At 44.3% G+C, this 17,752-nt stretch overlaps 1 protein-coding gene across 2 annotated transcripts in view; it reads left to right on the top strand.

The window, feature by feature from the left end:
- TM7SF3 (transmembrane 7 superfamily member 3) overlaps positions 1–17,752 on the top strand; it is a 186,600-nt gene that overhangs the window by 13,529 nt on the left and 155,319 nt on the right. For both annotated transcript variants that reach the window (XM_029600172.1, XM_029600171.1), the window contains exon 2: positions 12,280–12,434. In XM_029600172.1, the coding sequence (XP_029456032.1) occupies positions 12,280–12,434 (155 nt within the window). The remainder of the gene's footprint in view (positions 1–12,279; positions 12,435–17,752) is intronic.

Raw genomic sequence — 17,752 nt, 5'->3', positions numbered from 1 at the left:
CCCCCCCCCACTAATACGTATCCCAAATGCAACAAATACTTTCTGGCTGCACATCCCTAATGTATACTGTAAAATTTGTTCAGCACAGGCTGATCACACTCTCTTTAACTTGGGTGGGGGAGCTGCCACTGAACACGAGTGTCTTGCATGCCCACAGTTGCTGCAGTCTCTGAGGAGAGGCTGGAGGTGCCAGTGAAAGGGAGTTACTTGGCACATCCTGAGGAAATCGCAGGATCACATGGCAGAAATAAACTATCCCACTGGGGGTCTCCTGCCTAACCCCAAACCAAAGACAAGTCCTCTTTCAAAGTAAAACACTTTTGGTATTTAAAAAAAAAAACAACCCCCAAAAAACTGAAAGCATTGGGGCAGGTTTTAAAAGCCCTGTGCACGTACGTCCCGGGGCTTTGCTTGGGGGGGGGGGCGTGTCGGGTGTGACGTGGCATTTGGGGGCATTCCAGGGGTGAGGGTGTGGTGCTGGCCTGGGGGCATGGCAGAGGCCTCCAAACCAGCCCCCAGGCCGGGGAATGGCACACCGGCAGCCAGCCTCAGGCAGGCGAAACGTTCTGAATAAAGGTGGTGGGGGGGGAATTAGTTAGGGCCGGAGGGGTGTGGGTTAGGTGGGGGGGGACCCAGAAAAAAAGTTCCCTCTGAGGCCGCTCCGCTTTTGGAGCGCACTGTACTGTATTGGCCTGATAAGGTTAAATTTACAAAAAATACTCCAATGACTTGTACAGTTCCTTTCAAAAGCCAGAGTATGGGTCAAGCCTAGGTGCACTGGAAGCTTTACTCAATCTCTGACCAGGCATAAAATTGTCAGCATTAGGAAACCCTGAGCTATGTCTGCTCATCTCTCTGTATTGGGGGAAGGGGGGGGGGGGGGTAACATTTAATATCCTCATTAGCATGGTATTTCCATGCAAGGATGTTAAAACAAATGCACAGTTTTATGCTCATAAAATGTGCAGTAAGTTTGTGTTTTTTGTTTTTTTTGTTTTTAGTTTTTTTTAAATTTAAAATCTTTTCTATACAGTCATTAAGCAGACACAATCACAACTGTTCACAATAGGGCACATAACTACATGTTGCTTAAAGTCTTAAATTATAACAAACAGGTGCCATCAAAATACTATAACATAGTTTCTTAAGTATTAATTGGTGGGTGTTAAGTAATGTCCAGTTTTCTCTGTATCAGCTATAAGATAAAGTACTACTTTCTCATTTTTATTCTTTTTATTTTTAAAACACACATCAAGTAAAAAGGTGTGTGGGAGTTCCACTGACCGCAACCTACATTTCCCTTGGTTCTACTCTCCATTCTCTTTGTGGTATGCTTGCTTAAACAGCCATGGTTTTTAAACTTTTTCTGAAGGTTTTGATGTTTCTTTGCAATCTGATTTCTAAAGGCATATATTGTTCCATATTGAGGGTCCTGCTAGGGATAGGGCCCTATCCCTTTCTTGAGTTAGTCTGGCAGTCTTAACTGAGGGAATAGTTAGCAGTGCTTTGTTTGCTGATCTCCGGTTTCTGTGGAGTGTGTACGGAGGGCTGTGTTCAGCCATTCTGCTTTTTAGTCATGTATTAATTTATGTACGGAACATAAAGTCTTGTACTGTATTCTTTGCTCAATGGGTAACCAATGCAGTTCAGTTATAGTTTCGGTGATATTTTCTTTACTTTTACCAGTTAAAATTCTTGCAGCTGTGTTTTGTAATATCTGTAGTGGTCTTTTTGTGGTCTACGGTAAGCCCAGTAGAAGGGCATTACAGTAATTGGTACTGGAAAAAATTAAGGCTTGTAATACTGATCGGAAGTTGGTAGGCATTAGTGGGTTTTAGTCTTCTAAGAGTCAGTTACTTTGCGATTTTAAGAGTGTACAGACACGAGGTAAATGTAGAAAAAGAAATTCTACACTAATAAAATCAATTCATCTAATAAAAATCCAAATGTAGTATTCAATATTGTTAAATCTTTAGTATCTTCCCCGCATCCAGAACTATCTGAAATTGATAATAGCACTTGTGATAAAATAGCTTTATTTTTCAGTCAAAAAGTAAAAATTATTACAGCTGAATTTCAGGATTTGCCTTATCCTGCTTACTCAGATCAAATTCCAGTTTACAACTGGAGTTCTTTTGATAAAATTTCGACTAAGACAGTTCAAAAAATAAGTAGTAAACAAAAGCCGTCAAATTCCCCTTTAAATCCTTGCTCCGGTGTTATTTTTAAAGGTTAGATGAGAGATCACGTGACACGTGAGAGGGAGCGGATGTAGCCGACCCTCTCGGGCTCCCTGATTTCTAATCTAAACCCATCCGGCCCTATTTGCTGTTCATTTTTGCGTGGAAGTCTCTCAATATCCCAGCGGCTATTATTGGTGAGCGGAACGGTAGCCAGATGTCGACCCGCACGGCGCGCAGGGACAAGGATTCGGCAAAAGTCAGGCCTACTGACTCGGCCTCTGAGGAGGAACACAGCATGGCGGACCTACCGGCACCAGTGAGCTGGGCAGATCTTCGCACCACGGTAGTAGAGGCACTGGAGCCAGAGTTTAAAAAACTTTCGTCTCAACTCGGCGAGGTGACCGCAGCGCTTGCTGGCTATGAAGCGCGATTCTCAGCCCTAGAGCAACTGGTTTCGGACGGCGAAGATGGCGCCCAGGCCACGCGGTCAGAGGTAGCGGAGCTACGTGCGGAGATCACCCGACACACAGCGCGTATTGAAGACCTTGAAAACAGGTCCAGGAGGTCCAATCTACGTCTGGTAGGCCTCCCAGAGGAAATTGCGGATCGAGATTTGCCCCAAAAAATAGAAAACTGGTTGATTCGCGAACTGTCTCTGGGCACTGAGCATGGTCCCCTGAGAATAGAAAGAGCTCACCAGTTGGGGCAGAAAAGGGCTCAGCAAGAAAAACCATGAGTAGTAATAATAAAACTGTTAAATTATGCTCACAAAGTAGCGATCCTGCAGGCCAGCCGTCGGGGGGAAAGCACTGTTGTATGAGGGAAAGAAGATTCTGATCTTCCAAGACTTTTCAGGGGCCCTATCTGCACAGCGCAGGGCTTTCTCCCCATTGTGTACACAGTTGTTTAATCTGGGTCAGAGAGCTGTGGTAGTATACCCAGCAAAGGTCCGTGTAAGTACACCTGGAGGACCCAGATGGTTTAGTGAGGTCGCTGACTTAGCTTACATTGGAACCCCGGATCGTGGGGCTGGAGAAAGACCGGGCGGACGCAGCCCTGGTTCGGATACTGGATAAATGTACAGGACAGGCAGCCAGCTACTTAAGCTGAGAAGTTTCTACCGGCATGGCATGCATTGCCTAATCTATTGCTTATGGGGGCAGGGGGACCTGCACCCTTTGGTTACTTAATATTTGACAGTTAAGTCTGTTCACTGTTTTTTTTTTTTTTCTCTCTTTTTCCAAGTTTCTGGCACATGCTGGAGCGGTGTGAACAGATCTCCACTTTGTGCTGCAATGGGATATTGGTATACTATAGGTGTTTCAATATTGTATTGTGAAATTGTTTATAGGGGGGAACAAAAGCTGTTATTTGTTCAACTTTTATGTTATTTCTATGGAGTCCCATCCCTTGTTATGTTGCTGGATGTGGGGTGAAGAAAGGGGGGAGGGGGCAGAGGAGCCCGAGTCTTAACAGGATCTCTTAGGTGGGGAATTAGTTTAGATGAGACTTCTGGGGAGTCTAGTTAGGGGAAGGGGGGAGGAATGGAGCGGGGAGGAGGGTCAGGGAAAGATACAAGGTGCTGGCATGATACAGATTTCAAACATTTTGGTGGCGTGGGGAAATCACATTCACAGGGAGATGGCCAGAGCTGGGGTGGTCATCATTCCCTTGGAGTTGGGAAATTCTCATTGTTCAAATTACTTTTCTATGGCGTGATATGGGGTAAATGGCTATGCGTAATCTCAAATTGATATCCTGGAATGTATGTGGTATTAATACACCTGTCAAACGGTCGAAGGTATTACAGGCCTTGAAGAGACAGGCTGCGGACATAGCATTCTTGCAGGAAACCCATCTTACAGATGTGGAGCACCTGAAATTGTCAGTCTTGGGTGGGTTTGGTGTATTATGCCTCCTCCACCACGAGGTCAGTGGGGGTAGCTATCCTGGTGCGCAAAAATCTCCCGCTACAAGTTCTTTCTGAACATAAAGATCCTCAGGGTCGCTTTCTTATTTTAGAAGTAACAATTAATCAGATGCCTGTGGTGTTGTGCAACCTGTATGCCCCGAATTCTCAGCAAATGCCTTTCTTTCAGAATATACATAAAATGTTACTTTCATATATGGACAAATTCCTGGTAGTGGGGGGAGATTACAATTCTTTACGGGACCCCGAATTAGATAGCTCTGCCACTTTGCAGCGGACGGGGGTCAAGGGTCGGGGGATACAGCTCCTTGAACAGAGTTTGCACCTGGTTGATGCATGGTGAGCTCTAAACCCTTTTGAGCGGGACTTTACACATGTCTCCAGAGCTCATTCCACACAATCCCGTATCGACTATTGGTTAGTCAGCACACATTCCTTCTCCAAAATTTCAGGAGTAGGAATTGGAGACATTGTCTCAGATCATGCCCCAATTTGGGTGGATCTGGCAGTGCTCCCTCAAGTGAGTGACTGTAGGGGCTGGCGCTTCCCTTATTATCTGGCAGAGGACACAGCATTTCAAACCTTTTTATTGAAACGATGGACAGATTTTGCAACCCTAAATGCCCAACATAGCAGTGATCCAGTACTGTTCTGGAACACTGCTAAAGCTGTCCTTAGGGGAGATATTATCTCGTATATATCACATCAGAAAAAAGTGCTAAATCAATTATTGACCCTGACAAATTGCAACAGGCTAAAGGGGCACTAAATCGTTCTTGCACATCGGTAACCAAGAGTGATTATAGAACCATTCAATCAGCTTTGAACTCGCTGCTACACCAGAGGGCTAAACACAGCATTCTATATCACCAACATAGGCTCTATAGATATGGTAACAAATCTGGGAAGCTTCTGGCCAACTTAGTTAAGTCTAATAGAGGGTCCCGGCATATCACGGCTCTTCGTACGCCACAAGGCCACATAGTTCATGAAACCCCTAAAATCCTAAAAGTTTTTTGGGATTATTATGCGGCGTTGTATCGGGCTGGGACTCAAGTCAATGGGACTCATTTAGTGCCGCGTTAAACCTCCCTATCCTGACCCAGGCTCAGCAAGAGGGGCTTAACCTACCCATTACGGAGGATGAGGTTCAACAGGTTATTCGGAGTTCCCCAAGGTTTAAGGCCCCAGGGCCGGATGGATATAGTGCAGACTTTTATAGGTGTCTTTCAGAGCCCCTCTCCCCCTTGTTGCCATTAGTTTTTACAGCACTAATCTCGAAGGGAAGTTTTCCGGTGCATGGGAATAGGGCCCACATCACTCTAATTCCCAAGCCTGGGAAGGATACCCTGCACCCTGCTTCCTATCACCCTATCTCTTTATTAGATGTGGACCATAAACTGTTGGCGAAAATTATGGCAGATTGAGTGCCGTTTTGCCACAGATGATTCAACCGGGCCAAGTAGGCTTTGTGAAAAAACGCTATGCCTTGACTAATATCCGGAAGCTAACAATTGCTATGGATCTCTGCACCAGACACAATATTCCCTTCCTCATTGCTAGTCTAGATGCAGAGAAGGCTTTCGACCGGGTGGAATGGGGGTTTATGTTTGCCCTATTGAGAGACATGGGATTTAGAGGGTTTTTTCTATCAAGCCTTGCAACTCCTATACTCGGGCCCGGTTGCCTCGTTAATGGTGAATGGTCAATTTTCCCCTGAATTCCAGGTCTTTCGGGGTACCCGACAGGGCTGTCCCTTATCCCCTCTCCTTTTTCTCTTGACCCTGGAGCCTCTATTACTGGCTATTCCGAGCGATCCGAGGGATCGCTCAGAACGTTTGAATAGCCAGGGGAAAAAGGCGCCGGGGAAAAAGGAGATTTTCAAATATGCCGCGTTTGCGGACAAACTCTTGGCATTCCTTACTAATCCAAGAGACTCCTTGCCGGCCCTTTTGGAGGTGGTTGGGGATTATGGTGGTATTTCGGGTTTTTGCATTAATTGGGAGAAATCAGAGGCCATGGGATTCCCGATGTCTATACAGGAGCAGTGGGAGGGCCCTTTCCCACTGCACTGGGCGAACGGTGTAATAAAATATTTGGGGATTGATATAGCCTTAGATTTACTTAAGTTATACGACTTAAACATCCAAAAATTACTGAGACTCACGAGAGATAAGCTCAAACTTTGGAAAAGCCTCCCTCTTTCTGTAGGGGGGCAAGTTAATTTGTTTAAGATGATCATACTACCTAAATGGTTGTATGTGTTGCAGAACCTACCTCTTATTCTAAAACGTAACTATTTGGCCGCCCTTCAACAGATGATGTGGGCATTTCTTTGGCAGGGGAAAAAGGCGCGCATACCATTGTCCTGGCTTATGTTGCGTTGGGGAGCAGGGGGAATGGGAGTTCCCGACCTTCAGTCTTATTGTGTGGCGGCCAACCTCCAGATTGTTAGGGAATGGATATTGGGAATCCCCTTTTGTATTGACTTGGTGGCTGAATCCACATTGGTGGCCCCCCTTCGCGTTGGACCTATGTACTGATGGGGCCGGGGAAGGAGCTACCGTCTTCAATCTCTCGGAATCCACTGGTTGTCCAGTTTCGAAAATCCTGGCAATACCTTACAAAGAAGTTGGGACTGCCTCGATGTAACCCTTACCTTCTCCCAGTTCAGGGCAACCCAGAGTTTTTACCAGGATCCCAAGATGTTAGTCTGCGGGGATGGGCCTCGAAGGGTATCACTCATTTGGGGCACTTGGTGAACCCGGAAGGGATACTAATGCCGTTCCCCACAGTACAACGTACTGTGGGGAACGGCACAGTTCTTTGGGTATCTACAAATCCGACATTACATATTATCATTGCAGATTGGTACTCAGACTTCCACACATTTAGCGGCGTTAGAATCCTTTTTTCAGTTGGGAAGGGAGCGGCCATTATCTCTCGACATATTATAGGGCTCTTCAACAAGGTATGTCACAGCGTACCTATGAGACTTCAGTAGAGCATTGGACCAAAGATGGAGTATTCACGGTTACAGTGGCAATCTTCTCTGCATGTATGGGGAATTTAAAAAGGTCCAGTGAAAATATGTATTACCGGGAAATGCAATACAAGTTTCTGCGGAGGGCCTTTGTCTCTCCACAGGTTGCGTGGAGAGCGCAGCTCATAACAGATTCGACATGCCCTCATTGTCACCTTGCAATTGGCACTTTGTCTCGCGCATTCTGGGCTTGTCCCCTTGTTCAACAGTTCTGGCAGAAAATTGTAAATTACTTACAACGCCTCCTGAAAATACGTTTTTAAGTTACCCCGCAGCTGATTCTTTTTGATTGCATTCCCCAATCGGTTATAAGAAAAGTGGGATTGAGAACTCTGATTAAAAAGGCCTGGCTGGTGGGGGAAAAAAGTTATTCTACTTAATTGGTTGGAGATATCTGCACCATCGTATTGGACTTGGCGTAATCATTTAATCGAATAATGTATATGGACAGTTTTACTTCTAAGTTGTCGCCAACGCACCGAAGACTTTTCTTGGAGACCTGGGAGGTATATGTGCAGACTTTGCCACATCGGGCTCGCAGCTTGATCCTCAATGCCTGATTGTTTGTTCTTCTTCTTTTTTTGTTTTTTGGGTTAGTGATAGACCCATGCCTTCAATGTTATGATTGGACTCTAGTATACATGGATGTCTCAACTGGTTTGTCAGCCAGGCCTTGGGTAGGGGAAGGGGGGTAAAGGGGGAGAAGCGGGACGGGGAGGTTTGGAGAGGGTGAGGGTTTGGGGATAAGCATACTGGACTCCTGTTCCTTCTTGTTTAAGCAGAGCTAGCCCGCTATAGTTGTTCAATATGTCAGACTGGGGGAGGTATCAGAGTGCAGCCTCTCCTAGTTTGTTGGCGACATGAGTATTCTCTAGGGTGGCTCTAGAGATGTCTTAGACACAGTTATAGATATCTGGAAGGGGGAAAATTGAGGAGTGTTTCCTCATGGTTCTGTGACTTGTGTCATCAATATCGTTTGCTGTATTATGTTTGCTTGTCTGTTATCGGCAAAGTTTCATATTGTGTCTGAGGATCACTCAATAAAAATTGTATTACAAAAAAAAAAAAAAGGTTAGATGAACACTGTTCTGATATAATTTGCTCAATCATTAGAAACGGAAACTTTTCCTTATCAATTGAAACAAGCTTCTATCACTCCCATTCAAAAGAAAGTCATCTTTAGATCTCTCAAACCTTAGACCAATCGCTACTTTGACTTCCTTGTCAAAAACTATAGAATCTTCTGTTCTATATCAACTGAGAGAATACTTACAAGATCATGACATATTACATCCAGAACAACATGGATTTAGAAAGGGTTACTCAACAGAAACCCTTTTACTCTTTCGATACATATGTAAGAGGATTTGACTTAAACACAGACTTTCTATTAATTCTACTAGATATCTCCGCAGTGTTTGATACGCTTGATCTTAAGATTCTTTTATCCAGACTTCAAATGATAGGTCTGCAAAATACAGTATTTAACTGGTTTAATAGCTATCTCTCTAATCGCTGCTGTCAAGTAAATTTTAAAGGTAAATCCTCACAAATTTATACTCAAACTACTGGGGTCCCACAGGGGTCTTCTTTGTCACCAGTATTGTTTAACATTTATCTTCTCCCACTGTCAGATATTATCCACATTGGATGTCCAATTTAAGATTTATGCGGAAGATATAAAACTTTTTGTCCCCTATAAATCATCCTGGGTTGAGACCATCTCACTATCAGGCCAATACAGTAAGGAGCGGTAGAAAGAGGTGCATTAGTGCCGGGCGCACCCGCGTTTGCCGCACGCACGGTCTGCATCACCTACTGCTCAATACTGTATTTAAATGCAAGCCGCGTCCAACGCACGTCCATGAAGCACAATCCATTTTACTGTATAGGCGCTATACAGCGTCTATACAGTATCCTGGGTGTGCTGGTACCTGTCATTTCAAATGACATTTTAAATGACAGGTACCAGGAAATGGATGCCCGGCGGCAAAAGCGGCCCCTGCCGGTGAAGATGGATGCCCGTAGTGCATCCATCTTTGCCGGCAGGGGCCGCTTTCGCCACCGGCCTCCCCCGGGAGGCAGGGGAGCCGCGGTGCGTGTCTTCAGAGGAGGGCAGAGAGGGCAGCAAGAAAAGTAAGTTAACTTTGGTTACACTTTACATGTCGAGTCGCTTTTTGCCTGCACCTTGCTTCGGGAGGAGGTTAGAGAGGACTGGGGCTAACCGGAGACTGGCACCCATGGACACGGCCAGGGCAGGTGAGCGGGGGCTGGGGGAAAGTTTGCCGCCTACCCTTACCCCTGCCTCTAACACAGGGGTAAGGGTAGGCGGTAAGTTAGCAGGTTAAACGCGCGGCAAAACTGCAGGTTTAAAAAGCGATAATCGGGGCACGTAAGGGAGGTAATAGCTAATCCGATTGTTTACATCTCATATACATGCTGCGGGCGGAAAGGGTTACCAGTTGATTTAAAGAGGCGGTAAGGATGGGTTAAAAGGGATAGTGGATCGCGGGTTGGTCTAACGCGGCCAAACTGAGTAGGAAGCAGGGTAACCGTGGCCGCACTTTACTGTATTGGCCTGTATGTAAGCTCTATGTAAAGACAATTGAGCAATGGTTAAGCCATAGTCGGCTTAAGCTTAATTCCACAAAAACCAAAACTTCTAAGTGTGATTGATAACCCTACAAACTGTCCACCATCTTCAGTCACACTAGGTAATGAGGTTATTGAAGATAAGAGTAGCTTGCAACCTAGTAATACAATTAGACACTAACCTATCTTTAGCACATCATGTCTCATTTAGTTAAGAATTCATTCTTTAAACTGCATACCTTAAAGATTAAAACCACTTCTATTCAAATCTAATTTTCAAACTGTTCTTCAATCTCTCATCTTTTCTGGTTTGGACTACTGTAACAGTCTCTTTTTGGGTTTACCCGACTCCACTTTAAAACCTCTACAACAGATTCAAAACTCTGCTGCTCAGTTACTGACAGGATTGCCTATGAGACATCATATTTCCCCCATTTTGTTAAGTTTGCATTGGCTCCCTATCAAATTTCGGGTGAAATACAAAGTATTATCGTTAATCCATTCATTAATACATGATCCGGACTCAACTTGGCTTTGTACTACATTGCGGTTATACAAACCAACTAGAAACCTTAGATCCGCTGCCAAGTATTTACTTGATGTTCCTACAGTTAGGCTGGCCAGATTAAATATAACTAGAGAGCTTTTTTGGTGGCAGGACCTTTACTTTGGAACTCGCTCCCTAATACATTAAGACTAATCACTAATCACAATGAATTTAAGAAGGCAGTAAAAACTTACCTATTTAAGATGGCTTTTGCAGGACATGATGGAATGAATCCTTAATTCCAAAGTTATATACCATTTGTGGCTAAACAATCTCATTTACCTTTGCTCTTACTGCAGCTAACAATGTGAAAATCTTTAGGATATTTTAGATTTACCCTAATTTTTCTGACTTTTACTTGTTTTTGTAAAATTAGTACAGTTTATTTTAAATAGGGCTTATTTATACATTTGTATTTTTTTCCTATTACTCTACTTTTATACTTTTGTGTTTGTGTAGTTTATTTAATTAGATATTTTTTTCTTTTATCTTGTTTTTTATATCTCAATTTTGTGAACAGTCTTTGTCAAATTTTATTTGTGAAAGACGGTATACAAATGTTTTTAAATGTAAGAATTCTGTTTTCTCTATATTGATAACTAGTTCCATTTGGTTTAGAAGTAGTTTTATTATATCTAGATACATGTTGGCTATGTTTAATGTTTTCTCAATTGTGTCAATTGGTAGTATTAATTGAATATCATAGCGAATATGTAATGTGACATGCCTAAACCAGCTAGCAGGTAACATAAAGGCAGCATGTATATGTTGAATAGTGGCAGATCCCTGTGGAACTCCTGTTTGAAGGCTTATTTTCTCTGACATTAAGTCTTTGATTTGTACTTGGAAGTATCTGTTTAGGTATGATTTAAACCATTTTATTTTGTTGCTTAATTCTATTTAGTAGGATGTCATGGCTTACTGTATCGAATGCTGCTGATAGGTATAGCATTTCTAAAATGTACTGTTTACTGCTGTCAAATCCTCTCATAGTGTTATCTGTTAGTGCAAGCAGTAGTGTTTCAGTACTGAAGTTTTGCAAAAGCCATGTGATGGGTATAGAATATTATTGCTCTAAGTGTTTGCTAATTGGTTTATGCTCACAAAATGTGCATTTGACTGAATGTGCTTGATTGCATTGGCCTAGGGGACAGCAGATCATCTTTTTCAGTATTCATACCTTGATTCTGGAATGGCCTCCCAGATGAGGTGCTCTTAGAAACATTTCTTTTAGGAAGGCTGTCAAGATAGTTATTCAGGAGATTACCACTGAAATTTTGTTTTGACATTGGCTGTAATTAGCTATTAACTTTGATTCTATTGATTTTAGTGATTGTATCATAAGTTGATTTACTGCACTTGTTATCTAGTATTGTAAATCTTATGCATGACTGAATAAACAAGACTTGGATAAGCTTTCAAATTCTAATGTGTTTGTGGTTTGTTTTTTTTTTGGGTTTTTTTTTAGTCCTTTAATGACACTACGAATAGGGTAGAGAAATAGCATTTGTCCTAGGCTTTATTAGCCAAAACACAAAAGCTTTTTTTTTTTTTTTTTTTTTTTGCAGCCTTCATAGAAGGCATGACGAATTTCCCAGTAAACTAAGTTGTCCCTGGTTTATTGGTGTTGTAAAAACACACTTGTATTCCTGGCCTTTAAATGTGATCCTCTCACCATTCACACTTTTTTTTTAATTAAATATGAGTGGAAGCATTACAAATGCTATAACTTTCAGCAAGCTAAAACAAAATGGGATCAAGAAGCTTTGGGGTGGCTCTGAACACCCTTGTATACAAATTGATGTCAAGACTAAGTATAGTATATTTCCAAGGAACTTACAAAAGAGGTGTGATTCTATTTAGCTATTTCCCTGTTTTATAGAAAAGTTTTTTGAAAATGTTGAAGCTGATTTGTTCAGAAATTATATCTTCTATTAGCAAATCATTTTGGTAATTTTGCTTATGTTTTTTGTCCTTTGTATAGATCTCTTGGAGTTGAACTTTAAGGAGTTCAAGCAAATATTTCTGAATAAGACTATACCAACAGAAGCCATCCTGCAGAATATTGGTAGTAATGTATCCTTCCTGATCTTTCAGCTGCACACCCATCACTTAAATGCAACAGTCTCATTCAGTAAGGTATGTGTTAGGGGGAGATTTTATATAATTGGCACCCACATATAAAGAGAGAGCAAGGAGTGTTCGCACTTCTAGAGGTGATGGTAAGTAGTTATTACTGTAAAGTTATTTGAGAAAGATGTGGGAAGGGAATTTTCATAGGTTTAAGAAATGCTGGAGCAGACTAAAAGTGCAAATTTCCTAGCGTGTAGCAGATGGACTCAGGACCAGTGGTTATAGTGTAATCCTGATAGCGGTTGGAAACAGATCAGATTTCAATCTGTCAGCCCTAGTATATATACCCCTGCAGGAAGTGCAGCTCTTCAGTATTTTCAGTCTCCATAGCAGTTAGGGACTCTTAATGCTGTGCTAGCATGCACAGAGTAATTTTACCAAAGAAAATCTTACCTCTACAAACGAGCCCCGCTCTCCTGCAGTGACACCTGTTGGGTCCCTCCTCCAGTTTAGATTTCCCGAGGTGATTTCCACAATCCTTTGGAGGTAAGCCTTAGTCCGGCAGCCAACCCTCAGCAGGGACCTTGCCCCCGACATCAGGTGAGGCTAAGAGGCAGCGAGTGCAACCTCGAGCACGGTGGTGAAGGTATTCCCCCCCCCCCCCCCCCCCCCCCCCCCTGCAGCCGGAGACCACACAGAACAAAAAACCAGGAAGCGCCAAGACAAGGTGAGGTAGAAATGTATTTAAAAGTCTCCAGTCTCCGAAGCTAGAGAAGACTCACAGGTCGCCAGCAGGGACCAGTGCCATTGGGTTGATCTGCCCTAGCAGGGCTAGACCCTGGTCAGATCAGAGGGCCCTCCCACGTGGAAACCCTCCGAGGTGGTCACCATATTGTCCACGTGGTCGCCGTCATCATTTTGGCTCTGTTCACCGCCCTGTCCGCTGTTTCGATCTGTGCGCACAGAGGCAAGCCGTGCACACATCTTGTGCGCGCAACGCGCTTACTGTGCCAGACGCATAATTTTGACCTGTGTGCACATCTCCCTGCACATGTGCACCAAACCTACACACACAACTTCAACACACATCAGAGGCCACAACTGTATTGCACGTGCACAAGCCATGGCACCACCGAAAAATAAACTCAAAGCTCAGGGCCTTTGCCCAGCATGCCACATTAGAGCTGCAGAGCCTGAGGAGGCCACAGCCCTGTGTATACAGTGTGAAGAGGCCCTAGGGGACCTAACTCATGGCCCTCCCCAGCTGGTACCGGACCCCAGCCTCTTGAGCAGTATGCTGGACCTAGCATTACACAGCGGGACCCCCCTCAAACTGGGCTCCCCAGGGACACGGCACCCCCTAGTCTAGACCCAGCATCCATCTCCTGGGTGGAATTCTTCAAAGCTCTGCATACCTTTGTCCACATGCAACTGGGGCCTCCTATACTGCGACCAGACTCCACCAGAGGACCTCAACATGCCGGGGCCCCACCTTTGGGGACAGACATCTCAGATGAGGAAGGGGAACTCCCTCTGAGGACAGCACCCCATCGAACCATGAGACGCTTCTTCACAAACGACGAGCTTCCAGACCTGGTCACACAGCTTAAAAGAGCTTGCCATCCCGGGCACAAGTCCCTCGGGGAACCTAAGACGAACCCACTATTGGAGGGACTCTGTTAGACCTCCCACCATTTCCCACTATTACAAGCAATCCAGCAACTAACTGACCTGGAATGGGATGTCCCAGAAACCATGTTCAAAGGGGGCCGGGCTCTGGCAGCCATGTACCCTCTAGACCCAGCCGCCAAAGATCTCTTGGCATGTCCAAAAGTGGATGCCATGGTCTGCACGGTCTCTAAGCGCAGTACTCCAGATGCTCAAGACATCTGGAATCTATCCTTAAACAGTCCTTTGACGTCTCTGCTATGTTTGTTTATTTATAAACTTTTCTATACCGTCACTAAGTTATATACCATCGCAACGGTTTACAAATAGGCACATAGACTAAGGTTAGTAAATCTAGGATATCATACATTCTAACAGGTGCCAATAAAGTTCGGTTACAATTTCATAAATAAAATCATTATTTGAGTAATGTCGGTCAAGTCCAGGTATATTTGAGTTACTATCTCTTTGAGATATTACTTAAATGTAGGATTGAGTAAATTCATTCTCATCTGCATTACTCTGTACTTTCATTCTCTACCCTCCACACTCTTGAGACACCTGTTTTAGGGTGCATTGGAGTATTTTGAGGTGAAGTATCAGATACCTTTTTGTCGTTTCGTATTTTATTGCCCGTTATGTTCCTCAAATCTTCTGAATCTGTAGAAATATTAGAGGAAACAACCTGTATTAGCTTTCTATGTGAGAAGGTATTGGAAGGCGGTATATGAGATGATTTAGAAGTCGAAGAGCTTATATCCCATCTTGGAATATAGTGCAGGAGTTGGCAACCCGGTCCTGGAGTGCCACAAACAGGTTTGGTTTTCAGGATATCCACAGTGACTATTTGCCCCAGCCACACAATACCTCTGCTTCGTGGTGGGGAAGGCTCACTACCAGTACAAAGTGCTGCCTTTTGGGTTGGCCTCCACGCCTTGTGTTTTCACCAAATGCCTAGCGGTGGTGGTTGCGTACCTCAGGCGCTGTGTGGTGCATGTTTTTCCATTCCTAGACTGTTTGATCAAGAGCAACTCATGCCAGGGCTGCTGAACACTTCAGCCCTGACCATGCAGACACTGCATTCCTTGGTTTGTTATAAACTACTCAGTCTCACCTCTGCCCATCTCCTTACTGGACTTTATAGGACCCAGGCTGGACATGACACAAGCAAAAGCGTTTCTGCCCTGCGATCGAGCTCGTGCACTCACCTTGTTGGCAACCTTTGTGCACAGCAGCCAGCATGTGAGTGTCCACCTGCTCCATTTTTTTTGGGCCATTTGGCAGCTTCAGTCCATGTTACCCCACTTGTGCATGCAAAGGGCACAGTGGACCTTGTGGTCGTAGTGGCAACAAACCTCCCAGGACTTAGAGACCCACCTTTTTCCATCACAGAACCTCTGAGGGCATCTGTCCTGGTGGGAAAACCCCTCCAAATTGGAGGGGAATCCCCTTCCAGGCTGCCCCGCCTCAAGTGGTCCTCACTACCAACGCCTCTCCTCAGGGTTGGCGAGCCCACGTGGATGGCTACCATACACAGGGTCTCCTGACCACTCAGGAAGCCCACTGTCAAACACTTTGGAGCTTCAGGCGATCAGTTACGCCCTCTGGACCGGTTGTCACACAAGGAAGTCCTGATTTGGAAGGGCAACAAGTTGCAATGTGGTATGTCAACAAACGGAGGCAGGGGATCATTCCTCTTTCACGAGGCGTTGCAGGTGTGGTCCTGGCCCTGTCACAGGGTATGTCGCTACTAGCGACTTACCTGCCTGGGACTCTGAATGGACTGGCTAAGCTTCTCCTTTCAACTGCACAAGTGGTTCCTAAATCCGGAGTAGCAGCCAGACCTTTTCATCTGTGGGGAACCCCAGATGTGGATCTCTTCACCTCTCCATACAACTGCAAGGTGAGCAATTTCTGCTCCCTGTTGCTGGGGAGCAGACTTCTGGCCTTTGCCTTCTCCCTTCACTGGGGGAAGGGTCTTCTGTATGTTTACCCGACCCTACTGAAGCTTCAACAGGACAGAGGGACCATGATACTCATGGCAATTTATTGGCCCAGACAGATTTGGTTCCCTCTCTTTTGGAATCTGATTAGGGATCCCCTTCAGCTGGGGACTGCACCTGATCTGATAACTCAGAACCAGGGCACCCTGCGCCATCCGAACCTCTGGGCATTGGCTCTAACAGTGTGGATGTTTGAGTGCCTAGTTCTTCAGCCCCTGGCCCTCTCAAAGTGCCTCCTAGGTGCTGGTGGCTCTAGAAAGCTTTCCACCAGGAAGTCTTATAGGTTGAAATGGAGAAGGTTCTCCAACTGGTGTGCAGGGCATGGCCTGGATGCATTTACACCCCCTTTCCAAGTTTTTGGAGTACTTGTGGCACCTTTCCAAGTCTGGGCTTTAAACCAGCTAAATCAGGGTTCATCTTAATGCAGTCAATGCATACCATCAAGGTGTCACTGGCACACCCATATTGGTGCAGCCTTTAGTGGCTTGTTTTGAGGGGTCTGCTTCAATTAAAGCCCCCTCTCTGGCTGCCTGTTGCAGCCTGGGACCTCAAGTTCCTCAACTGGAAAGCTATATTCTGAAGTAATCGCCACAAGGGTCTTAGTTAGCTAGCTTCAGGCCTTGGTTATATACTCACCATACATGAGGTTTTTCCATGATCATGTAGTCTTGTGTACACACCCTAAGTTCCTATGGTTAATTTGTCTTAAACAATCCAGGCTGTCTTTAGTGAAAGGAAACAAACTTTATTCACAGGAGTAAAGGAGAACTCAAAGAAACAAGACAAAAAAGTTTGAGGGACAGAGATCTGCCTGCTATGCTACCCAAATATAACAAAAACAGATGTCAGTCGGTTTATATATTGTTTCTGCTGACTATTACATTTCCTGAGCTCTTGCCTACCACCCTGCTTGATCTATGCATGTTGCTTGGCATGTATATGGAGGACACTATCTAGAATTTTCTAAATTTAAGAGATTCACTCCCCTCTTGAAACCTCACTTGCAATGCACTGAGGTTTCACCATATACTCTTGTTACTGTACATATACCAGGCGAGAGAAGCCCCTGGCTTAGGTTTGCTCAGTCAGATAGGGACTAAGAGGGCTTAAGGCACTGATCCAATCTCCACCTGTTACCTGTCATTGAATACTTCTGTTCCTGGGGCCAGGTATCTCAGAATAATCAGCATTCTCTGTAGGGAGCAGAATACTGTTCAGAAGTCTGGGTAAATAACAGTGGTATTGTTAATCTGAGAAATTGGTAAAGAAATGGCAAAACAAAGCACAAATACATGGCAGGCAATCCTCCTCCCAGGTTCTTAAACCAATTAGTGAATGGATGCCACAAAGTCCAAATGGAAGTATCAATTCCTCCCTGAATTTTCATTATGCAGTTTAGCCAAAGAATGTATCTTCTCTATTGCATTTTTTAAAACAATTTCTGATCTATTAACAGTACAACATTCACTACTTTTAAATCACATAATTCTCCCTCCTTAGCAAAAAAGTATAATTAAGTCCTATCTGTTATATTTGGAAACTATAGCAAGTTCACTAATTTTGCAGTTGAAGCACTTCCATAGCTTTATTCATCTCAAATGTCATAACATGACGTAAGGATTGAAGGTGCTGAATTGCCATCCCAAGCTTGGCAGTGATGGCTGGAAAATAGGAATCCAAGAAGTCCAGGATAAAGCATAAAGTCATACTTTT

Source organism: Rhinatrema bivittatum, chromosome 4, assembly GCF_901001135.1.
Source record: "Rhinatrema bivittatum chromosome 4, aRhiBiv1.1, whole genome shotgun sequence".
In the NCBI taxonomy this organism is placed as follows: domain Eukaryota; kingdom Metazoa; phylum Chordata; class Amphibia; order Gymnophiona; family Rhinatrematidae; genus Rhinatrema; species Rhinatrema bivittatum.
Note: the sequence above shows the minus strand (reverse complement) of the source record. Positions and strands in the feature narration are given on the sequence as shown.